This window comes from Gallus gallus, chromosome 1 (assembly GCF_016699485.2).
Source record: "Gallus gallus isolate bGalGal1 chromosome 1, bGalGal1.mat.broiler.GRCg7b, whole genome shotgun sequence".
NCBI classification, from domain to species: Eukaryota; Metazoa; Chordata; class Aves; order Galliformes; family Phasianidae; genus Gallus; species Gallus gallus.
The window spans coordinates 1,496,424-1,507,174 of record NC_052532.1 but is presented as its reverse complement, the minus strand read 5'-3'; the positions used below and the strand labels follow the sequence as shown (position 1 = coordinate 1,507,174).

At 51.0% G+C, this 10,751-nt stretch overlaps 2 protein-coding genes across 2 annotated transcripts; both read right to left on the bottom strand.

The window, feature by feature from the left end:
• Positions 1–91: 91 nt before the first annotated feature.
• On the bottom strand, positions 92–3,860 carry CPA1 (carboxypeptidase A1). The gene is given in 11 exon segments (NM_204584.1): positions 92–342; positions 459–543; positions 766–965; positions 1,394–1,484; positions 1,711–1,815; positions 1,928–2,029; positions 2,114–2,215; positions 2,593–2,694; positions 2,776–2,910; positions 3,408–3,489; positions 3,777–3,860. Coding segments are annotated over 11 exon segments (1,260 nt in total). The 5' UTR covers positions 3,845–3,860; the 3' UTR covers positions 92–154.
• Positions 3,861–4,743: 883 nt separating this feature from the next.
• On the bottom strand, positions 4,744–9,047 carry CPA5 (carboxypeptidase A5). The gene is made up of 11 exons (NM_001252256.2): positions 8,969–9,047; positions 8,305–8,386; positions 7,479–7,613; positions 7,224–7,322; positions 6,969–7,070; positions 6,660–6,761; positions 6,066–6,176; positions 5,855–5,945; positions 5,543–5,742; positions 5,083–5,167; positions 4,744–4,991 (listed from the first exon to the last, which is right to left on the bottom strand). The coding sequence occupies exons 1-11, from the start codon at positions 9,031–9,033 to the stop codon at positions 4,804–4,806; spliced, it is 1,260 nt and encodes a 419-aa protein (NP_001239185.2). The 5' UTR covers positions 9,034–9,047; the 3' UTR covers positions 4,744–4,803.
• Positions 9,048–10,751: the final 1,704 nt, after the last annotated feature.

The window sequence follows — 10,751 nt, the reverse complement described above, 5'->3', positions numbered from 1 at the left end:
GGCTATCAACTGGACCACTGAATCTCCACAAAACCTTTTTGTTGTTGATTGGAAGAAGGGAAACACCAACCCAACCATCCTATTTTTTTTTCCCATTTATTTATTGCATTCTTTTCCCCAGTCAACTCAACCACCACTCAGCTCCAGCTCCTGCTCAGTAGAGGTGACCCCGTGTATGTGCCATGATGACCTCCAGTGCTTTCCATGTCTCCTGAGCAGTGGGGACAATCTGGCTGGCAGGCAGCAGGAACCCATAGCGTCCCGTGTCCCGGAGCTCAAAGGTGAAGGAGTACTTAATGCCTTGATTGTAGGTCCAGTCGATGGTTCCTCCACTTGCTTGATCTTGGTGAGGAAAGAGCAGAACTTTGCTCACTCTGCGTCTCGTGGTTGTTTCATGGTAGGACATGAGGAGGGGGGATTTCAGTTTCACTGGGAGGAGAACAACCTCCGTTACTTACAGATGGTGGTGATGATGCTGCCATACTTGTAATTCGTGCCATATAGAGAGGACAGAGCTGCCACAGCCTCCTTTGCAACCTGGTGCTGGGGGGAAAACATAGAAAGGTGATTTGGAGAAGGGGAAAGCCTATGGTAGAATGAAAAAAAAAAAAAAAAAAGGCTTTTACACTCATCCTACTGTCAAAAAACAATGGCAAAACTCAATAGTGTTGGCCTCGAGGAGTCCCCACGGTGGGGGGGGGCTTCTTTCCTGCTTGCATGGGGTGTAGTGTGGGTATTTCACAGCGTCCCCTACATAGGCCCTACCAGTTCCTCCTTGTCAGGCACAGCGGTGGTGGTGTAGCCGTAGGGGTAGAGCAGAAGCTGGGAGTAGCTGTGGATGGAGATGAAAGCTTTGATGTTCTTATGGCTCTTCACAAAGTCCACGATGGCCTTCACCTCTGGCTCCGAGTTGGCGTAGGGCCCGTGGTACGTCTCTGAGCAGGGGTTGCTGCTGGCCCCAGAGCCTGGGGAGAAGAGAATGGTGAAAATATAACATCTGTGTGGCTCAGAGAGTCACAAGAGGCCAAGGAGGAATGCTTCTGGGGCTCTGCATAAAAACGGTGTGATGGTTTCCAATTGTGCTCTCTACCGTATTGGTCACTAGGGGACACCAGAGACCTGATGGAACCAAAACCCATGTCTTGGCCCCAAAGTCCATCCCTTTCCTGGGGGCGCAAAAGACCTGATGGAACCCAAAAGCCATGCTTTGACCCCAAAGCCTATCTCTTTCCTGATGACACTAAAGACCTGATGGATTGCGAATCCACACCTTGAACCCAAAGCCCATCCCTTTCCTGGGGCCACCAGTGGATCTCTCTGAGCCAGGAGCGTCATCAGAGCCTCCACTTGGAGGGCAGAACACAACGTGTCAGGTGAAAGGGAGAGTTCTGACCTCCAAATCCTGCGTCCCAGTTGCGGTTGGGGTCAACGCCAACGCAGAGGGATCCAGACCGCTTGGACCTGGTCTTGCGCCACATACGATTCTAGAAGGGCAGAACCAACTCAATCAGAATCCAGGGCTGGAGCATCTCCAGCCTCAAGCAGAGAGGTAAAAGCATTTTGGGGGACAAAAATGAGTCATGGATGTCCCCTTTTTAACCCATAGACGTGTGGATAGAGAGGCTTTGAGCCTCTTTGAGGCTGTGAGATGCCCACATCCAGCTCTCCAACCCCAACCAACAGCAGATGAGATGAATGCTGGCACTGTACCGAGGTGTGGGTGAAGGCGAAGCCATCAGGGTTGGTGACAATCTCCAGGAAGATGTCCATCTGGTCCAGGATGTTGGCCAGACCTTCATCTTGCTCTTGGACAATCTAGAGAGGATGGTGATCTGGGGCTGGCTGGAGCACCATTGGGGTGATCACACCATGTTCAGGGGGTCTACAGGACCTTGTAGCCTTTTGGAGATGTAAGATCTGCCCATACCTTCTTGGCGAACCAAATGCCGCTTGCTTGTGTCACCCATTCACGGGAGTGGATGCCGGTGTCAATCCAAATGGCCGGGCGATTCGTGCCACCTTTGCTGAACTGGAATTGCAAAAATAGGGCAATTGGGACCAGGCAAAGACCAACTCATGAACCTGGTCACCCCAAAGGCCCCAAATCCCATACCTTCAGCACGTAGATGGGGCGGTTCTCTGTCGTACGGCCAATCTCCAGCTTGCTGACCAGGTTTGGGTTTTCAGCCACCAGTAGGTCCATGAAGGCATAGATCTGGGTTTGGGAGAGGGACGTAGGGGATCGTGAATGTGTAGATGAATTAGTAGATGTCGTTCTTGGGGACATAGTTTAGTGGGCAGTGTTGGTGGTAGGTGGATGGTTGGACTTGGTGGTCTGAGAGGTCTTTTCCAACATTAACGGTTCTATGATTTTATTTCGGGACATGGTTTAGTGGGCATGGTGCTGATGGATTGATGGTTGGACTGGGTGATCTTAGATGCCTTTTCTAACCTTAATGAATCTATGATTCTACGAATGGCTTGTTAATTCCTCCGTTTAGAACAAAGTCCCTTGCAAAAGCAATTCCAAAATGCAATTTTTTTCCCCCCAAATTGCCCCAAATCTTGTGCTTCCCCCATGCAGAGTATCACCTCCTCCAGGGTGTGGTAGCTGGTGTAGTCAAAGGTACTGGTGGAAAGTGGCACGAAACGGCGGCGACGAAGCATCTGCATCTGTTCGAGGTCCACCAGCGCCTGTGGGATATGGGGCAAGATGAAACCTTGTCCCCCACCAGCCCATGACTCCTACCCACCACTCCAACCAGCACCACCGACCTGCACGTCCTCAATCATGATGGAGTAGGGGACACCATTGGCCTCCAGGTGGGCTTTGACGGGCTGCAGGCTGGGGAAGGGCACACGGATGTCGACTGGGTTCCCAAGGCCACGGGGTGAAAGCCAGAAATCCAGCTGGGTCAGGGAAAAAATGGGATGAGGGTCAGATCCTGCCTTAGAATGTGCTCCCCCCCCCCCCCCCCCATCCTGCTTTTCTCTAGGTAGCCCACTATGGGTTATCTTCTCCATCTCTACTACACTATGGGACATCATTTTCCTACCCCACTATAGGACATCATCCTCTCCAGCAATGGGAAATCGTCCCACCTGATACTCCACTACAGGACATCATTTCTCATACCCTACTATGGGACATCATCTCCCCTCAAGTCCGCTAAGGAACATCATTCCCCCTTATCCCACAGTGGGACATCATATCCCTTATCTCACAAGGGAACATCATCCACCCCATACTGCACTATGAGACATCATCACTCCTTTCCCCACCATGGGACATCATCCTCCCTTGACCCCAAAAATGGGACATCCCTGCTCTCCACCGTAGCTCCAGGGGTGCAAAGTAGAAGACTTGGAAGGGGTCCCTAAAAGCTCCATCCACTCCCATCCCATACCTGCAGGTGCTCCAGCTCCTGCAGCTCCTGCACCTTCTGCAGCTCGGCATCACTGCTGGGGACGATGCGTAGCACCTGGTGCCTGTGAGATCAGAGGGTGTTGTGGGGTCCAGCACAGCCATTACCCCATCCATCCCACACACTACTGTCCTTGTCACATAGGGACTGAGCCAGCTGCTGTCCCCATCCCAGTCAGTGTCTCCATCCCAGTCAGCGTCTCATTGTCCACCTGAATCGTTGTCCCCATCCCAGTCCATGTCCCCATCCCAAACACTGCCCCCATCACAGCCAATGTCCCCAACCAACCCATTCTCACCGTTCCAGTCAATATCCCCATCCCAGCCACCTCCAGTGTCCAGACCCTCCTACCCGACAAAATTCTCAGTGGTGGCAGCAGCCACTGCCCCCAGGGCAGCCAGCAGTAGGAGTGCCCTCATTTCCAGCTGAATGGATGTGTCCAAGGTCTTCACAGCACCTCGGGACATCTTAAATCCTGGTGATCTCCAGCCCAGCCCCCTCCACCTGCCCAAATTCCCAGGGCCGTGGGAAGGCTCCGGACGGTGTGGTCAAGGTTGGGTGAAACCCGTTCCGGGAGCTGGGAACCGGATGGAGCCGTCAGTGACTCAAGGGGGCAGGACATGGGGAGGTAACACCAGGTGCTAGATCCCAAATCCCACCGCCCACGGAGGAGGAGAAAAAGGTAACATTGGGCTGAGTGAGGTGCAAGGTGTTGGTTTTCTCATGATCCAAACCACAGTGTTTGCTTGAGGGGGTGGGAATTGGATTAAAGTTTAGCACAGGTGCATGTTGTCTCAGTTGGGAAAAACAATACAGCAAATTCTTAGAAGCCTTTGGCACATGAATATGTCCCCCTTTTGTCCCCACAGGTGCCCCTCTGCCTACCCAAAGCAAAGGGAAGGGACACTGGAGCTGCCCCAAAAGCAATAAATTTGGGGTTGGCCACCCACCCTCTCCAATGTCCTTTGGGGTTGTTGGTCCCAAAGAATGGGGACAGGCAGAGAGCAGGGATGGGAATATGTAAGACCAAAACAAAAATGGGAGAATAAGATTTGTAAATTCCTACAAACAGACTCCTATTTTTTTTTTCCACCGTTTCTCGGCAATGTGGTCTGGTTTTTGGGTGGTTCTATATGGAGCCAAGAGTTGGAGTCTATAATCCTTATGGATCTTTTCCAACTCGAGACATTCTGTGATTCAGTGGACTCAACGATCCTTACGGGTCCTTTCCAATAAGGGGTGTTCTGTGAGTTTTTGAAGCCTACCATGAAAAACCAAAGATCTAGGCTTAAATCACATAGAAACTGTGGAATTCTTTATTGAGTTGTATGGTGGGGTAGGACCAGTGGGGTTCACCTCCCCATTTACACCAGTGGGCTCAGTACGGGTGCTGCTGGATGTGGACCAAGATGTCCAGCAGTGCCGGCCATGTCTCGGTGGCGGTGGGGATGATCTGACTGCTGGGCAAGAGGAAACCATAGCGCCCCGTATCCCTCAGCTCAAAGGTATAGGAATATTTCACCCCATTCTCATAAGCCCAGTCGACGGTGGTGCCAGCTGCCAGGTCTGTAGGGAGAGGAAGGAAAATGTGACTCCAGCACTGAGCGCTGGCCATGCTGTAGGGTTGGCCAAGATGTTTTGGGGTAGGGTTGCTTACAGATGGTGTTTGCAATGCTGCCGTAGGTGTATTCTGTCCCATACACCGCAGCCAGATCGTTCACTGCCTTTTCAGCCAACTTGTTCTGCAACGGAGAGCCCCAGAACAGTGAGATCCAGCAGATTCAGCATCTCCCCAAGTCATCAAGGACTCCAGGATTCAAAGACCATCATCTTTTCCTACCCCTCTGCTCTTGTTTTTCCCCAAAACACCCTTAATTTTTGTCAGAAAGAGGCACACCTCGCAATTACTCTCCCCAAAAGACCTGGAAGAGGGTGGACTCAATGTGCAGGTTGCATCTAACAGGAGGAACGTTGGGCTCCCAGCACAGTCTGACCTGACTTTTCATAGGATCATAGAATCATCAAGATTGGTAAGACCACTAGGATCATCTATTCCAACCATTTGCCCCCAAAGCTGGTAATTGCAGCCCCATAGCCATTTTGGGGGGCCATCTCACCAGTTCCTCATGATCGGGTGAGGTTGTCCACTTGTAGCCATAGGGGAACATCAACATCTGGGAGTAGCTGTGGATGGAGATGAGTCCTTTCACATTCCCGTGGCTTTGGATGAAGTCCACAATAGATTTCACTTCACTCTCAGAGTGGGCATAGGGGCCATGGTAGGTTTCAGAGCAGGGGTTGCTGCTGGAACCAGAGCCTGGGGCATGATGGAGAAGAAAACATGCAATGAGGTGCACTGAAGGGTTTCTACCCCAGGTTTCTCCACAGCAGCAGGAAGGTTCAAGGCTTTGATGTGAGTGATACCTCACCTCCAAAGCCCGCGTCCCAGTTTCGGTTGGGGTCCACACCAATGCAGGAGGAGCCAGCATGGATGGACCTTGTTTTTCTCCACAGGCGGTTCTATATGAGACCACAGGTGCATGAAGTCACTTCCATGTGCCATCCAAAAATAACATTGCTGGACATGATGGCTGGAAGCAACCATTGGGACATGTCCCCTCGAAGTGTCCCCGCACTCACAGAGCTATGGGTGAAGGCGTAGCCATCGGGGTTGGTGACAATCTCAAAGAAGATGTCCATGGTGTCCAGAAGGGAGGTGACAGTGGGGTCATGGCCATAATCTTCAGCAAGCTGTATTGGGAGGGGAGTGGGAGCTGACTCAGTGTCCCAGGAACAAGGGACTGTATAACTGGAGAGGCTGTAGGATTTTTTTTTCCCCACTGGGTTCAACCACAGCATCCATGGAGGTGGCTTGGGTTTGCAACTTTTGTCCTTCACTCAAACCTTTGTGGACAGTCCCCACTCTGCTTACAACCCCAACCCAACTCCAACCTACAACCCCAAGAATATTGCCCTGACTTCAAACACCTGCTCATCCCTTTTTTTTTTTTTCCTTCCCTCTCCCTTCCACCTCCTCCACATGCATATGTTTGGGATGAGGTTGGTGCCATTGTTTGGATTTTTTTTTAAGAATTTTTGATTGATTCTTGGATTGTCAGCCCAGGAATGGCCCCAGCTGATGCCCAAGCTTATTGCCATGGATGCATGCAGTGATGGTGGGCTACAGGCACTCCCAACCCCACTTGGATGCTGATGTCCATGCTATGGGGTTACCTTGTTAGCTGTCCACACGCCGGTGGCTTGGGTGACCCATTCGCGTGAGTGGATGCCAGTGTCCAACCAGACTGCTGGCCGATTCGATCCCCCAGTGCTGAACTGTGCAGAGAATGGGATGTCAGCCCCGTGGCTCCCAGAATGGCAGAAGAATTGGGGTTGGAGGCAACACTGGTTCATCTGGTCACCCCGGCTCCACTAGATCTGTGCCCAACCCCATACCCAGGTGGGTTTGGGGAACTCCAAGGAGGACACCCCACAGTGCTCCAGCACCTGGTCAGGATGAAAAGAGGCTGGCCCTGTACCCACCTTCAGCACGTAGAGGGGTCTCTTCTCATAGCTTTCACCAATCTGGATCTTGCTAACGAGGTTGGGGTGATCTGCCACAAGGGTGTCCATCCAGTCATAGATCTGAAAGGAGGAGGTGCTGGGATGTGTAGCTCATCCTGGTTTTACCTTTGGGTTTTAGGATGTCTGGCACCAGATACAACATGCAGAGCATCCCTGGACACAACCATGCCTTGGGTTCCAAAAACGCAAAACGAACCATGCAGAGCAAAGTACCTCCTCTAGAGTGTGATAGGATGCAAAATTGAACTCGTTGGCACTTCTCTCCATCCGCCTGGACAGCATCATGGTTCTCTTTTCCTCGTCCAGTAATTGCTGTTAGAGAGAAAGTTTTCAGGGAGAAATACCCAACCCAGCCTGTGTCTTCCCTCCAAAACGCACCATCTCCACCCCATGTGTAGGTTTTGCAAAGAATTGTCCACCATTGCCTTCCCTTTCCCTCATTTCCACCACCCACTGGGGCTGCCCTACCTGCACATCCTCGATCATAATGTTGTAGGAAATGCCATGGGATTCCAGGAAGACTTTGACCGCTTGCAGCCTGGAGAAGGGCACCCGCAGGTCAGCCGGGCGCCCAGGTTTGGTGGGGTCGAGCCAGAAATCAATCTGGTGGGGACAAGAGGAGACATTTCTAGTGCCTTGGAGGATCCAAGGTCTCCATTTCAACTGCTGTAAACAATCTAAGACAGCCTCTGTTTCAACTGTCTTGAAGCATCTAAGGTGTTCTCAATTTCTACTGCCATCAAGGACCTAGGAAGTTCTTCATTCCTACTACTTTGAAAGATCCAGGAAGTTCTCTATTTCTACCGTCTTCAAGGATCTAAGATGTTCTCCATTCCTAACGCCTTGAAAGTTCTACAAAGTTTTCAATTTCTACTGCCTTGAAGCATATAAGACATCCTCTGTTCCTACTGTCTTCAAAGATCTAAGAAGACGTGTAGACAAATTCGGGGACCAGGAGGGTTAGGGGTCTCTTTGCCTGACTCAGTGGACCTTCTCTATAGACATAATTCAGCCCAAATCACTCGTTGACACATCTTTGAATAAAGAGGATTTGTGAACTGAGCAGCTGCAGTGAGATGATGGAGTCACTGTGTGCCAGTTTTGATCTTTTGGTAAAGATAAACCTGAAATCAGGTTTGTGGTGGGGAGTCTTTTCCCTGTCACTGATCTATCTCTCTGCTACTCCCATTGCCATAATTTCTTGCCAGGATTCGCTCCCCCACAACAACCCAGCTTCTTCATTCAAGCAAAAAAAAAAAAAAAAAAGTAAAAATGGACATTATGGTGGGCTCACCTGCAGGTCCACCTGCTCACCCAGTGTCCTGAGCAGGGCAACCTGCTCTTCATCACTGGCCACAACACGGAGGACTTGGTCCCTAGTGGGAGGTAGAGCCATCAGTGAGTGCAGGGGACAGGAAGGGGATGGTATGGGTGGTCCTTATTGAGTTAGAAATTGCATGTTCAGAACATGCACGGGAAAAAAAGTAAGCACTAGGGAGCCCAAGGTGGTCTCATGCCTTCCTTTGATCAGAAGAGTGTCTAAAATGGTAGGAAATAAGGCAGGTTTGGCTTTAGCAGAAGGGAAAAGTACTTCTGTGAAACAACAGAGCAGACACATTGATAACGATGACTTATATTTGGGGAGGGATTTCCAGAGCTTAGCATTATGAAATAAAACCCATTAGCAGAGCTTTTTGCTTTTAAAACAGAGCCAAAAGCAATATGCTGCTGCTCTGCTGAAGCTCAGCTCTCCGGAGGATCTGAGCTTTCCTGCAAATGTGTCTCAGCTCCCTGGGGAATACTTGGAGCTACCATCACCAGTGAAAGAAACGCCCACAGGGATTTTCTTCTTCATGCATGAGGTGAGCAGGATTCATCCCCGTTCCCAACCCCAAACCCATTCCCATCCATATCCCCATCCCATCCCCATCCCGACCCCTGCTTTCAGCAAGACTCACCCCACAAAAAGCTGCTCGCTGAAGGTGCCCACCAGGAGGGCGGCGAAGACCAGGAGGACCTTCATGTTGAGCAGGCGCTGGTAAACCTTGGGCCTCGAATGCATATATGGGCACCTATATAGTCCCCCACCAAGGCCACCTCTGCTGTCCCTGCAGGGCCACTAGCCACAAGCAGATAAGCCAGCGATGGCTTCCGGGAGCCCAAATGTTTGTTTTATTTGGAGAAGTCAATAAAAGAGAGGCCAAGTCATGAAGGATCTGATAACATCTTCCTCTGAATCTGGTGCTGCCACAGACGGATGGTGAGGATGTGCTCCCGTGGGAGTAGGGTGGGACAGGGGATGGTGCCACAGTTGGGGGTCTTTTATGGCTTCATAACACCAAATCACAGGGTTCCTAGCTAGGATACCCTATTTGTGTTTTGTGATGATGGTTGTGAGCTGGTCCCAGCTGTGGTGCCAGGACTGAGGTCTTCGTTGAGGTGGATCACGGTGCAGCTGAGATGAGATGGGATATCTGGAGGGCTGTATTCTACATCCCAAATGACTCAGCTCTGGGGGTAGCCCAGGTCCTTCCACATTGGGTTTTGGAGCCTTCCAAGTGTGGAGATCTCACAATCTGTTGAGGACTCAGCCCTGGGGGAAGCCCAGGTCCTTCCACGTTGGGTTTTGGAGCCCTTCAACTATGGAGACCCCACAGTGTGTTCTGTTGCTGGGTTGGCCTCCTGTCAGAAGATTTTCATATGTCCAGCCTGAATCTCTCATTTCAGACGATCCCATCATCTCTCTTAGTGTTCCTGGTCCTGTTTTCACAATAATGTCCTCATAGGGATGGGAGGGCTGCTATTGGGTCCATCTCATCTCCAGGCCAGACCAACCCATCCCAGTGTCCCATCATGAGACGTCCTCCTGTCCCTCCTGGTGGACTCCACCGGAATTGCTCTGGGTCCTGTTGGTACTGCAGACCCCAAAAGTGGACATAGTCATCATCCAGCCGTGTGCTTTCAGAAGAAGGGCCAGGTAACCTCGAGATGTGGATGTTTGGATTGAGCTTCGTGGGTCTGCAACTTCAGCAAGAGTCCCTGCAGCTCAGCCAGATCCAGGAGCTCTGCAGCCTGCGTCCTCCCCACCAGCAGGGTTTTCCCAGCAGCATTTTATCACCGGTTGGAGGACAGGGTTCTGGGACAGGTTGGAAAGTGAGTGCCAGGAGGGTACAGGCTGCTCTTTACCCAGCACAGCTGTGCCCAACCCAATAGCAGTAGCACCACCACTTTACGTTCCCCGCCAGTGAGTCTGAACTAACATTTTACCCACTCCTATCAGGAGTGTTTGCTCTCCTGCCAAGCACACGAAGCAGTGAGTAACTCACCAGCTGCTGGGGGATTAGAGGACAAGAGATAAACCTGTTAGGTTTGATAAAAGTACAAAACGCTGCTAAGGGCGATTGTCGCTTGGTGCAAACACATTTGGCATTTATTAATGAAGATGGAGCTGCAGAGGGCACCCAAGGGACCATAGGGCAGGATGCTTTGATGCAGTCTTCTCCTTTCCAAGCTCATCTTTTGGCTGAGTCCTAAAATCTGTGACACCTTGCAGGAGTCTACCAGAACCACAGAAATGCACAGAATCCAACATGACAAGGATGGTGTTCCAGAAACATGTAGATACAGTACTTAGGGATGTGGTTTATTGGGCAATACTGTTGGCAGGTGGATGGTTGGATTAGATGATCTTAGAGGTCTTTTCCAACCCTAATGGTTCTGTGATTCTATGACTCTATGAAA

Bases quoted from the DNA above. Each gene is read 5' to 3' on its own strand.
- CPA5 (NM_001252256.2), bottom strand. From the start codon at position 9,033: ATGAAGGTCCTCCTGGTCTTCGCCGCCCTCCTGGTGGGCACCTTCAGC. The intron at 7,614-8,304 runs GTGAGCCCACCA...TGTCCCCACCAG, and splicing joins GTGAGCAGGTGGACCTGCAG to ATTGATTTCTGGCTCGACCC. The intron at 5,743-5,854 runs GTGAGGTATCAC...ATCATGCCCCAG, and splicing joins CTGGGACGCGGGCTTTGGAG to GCTCTGGTTCCAGCAGCAAC.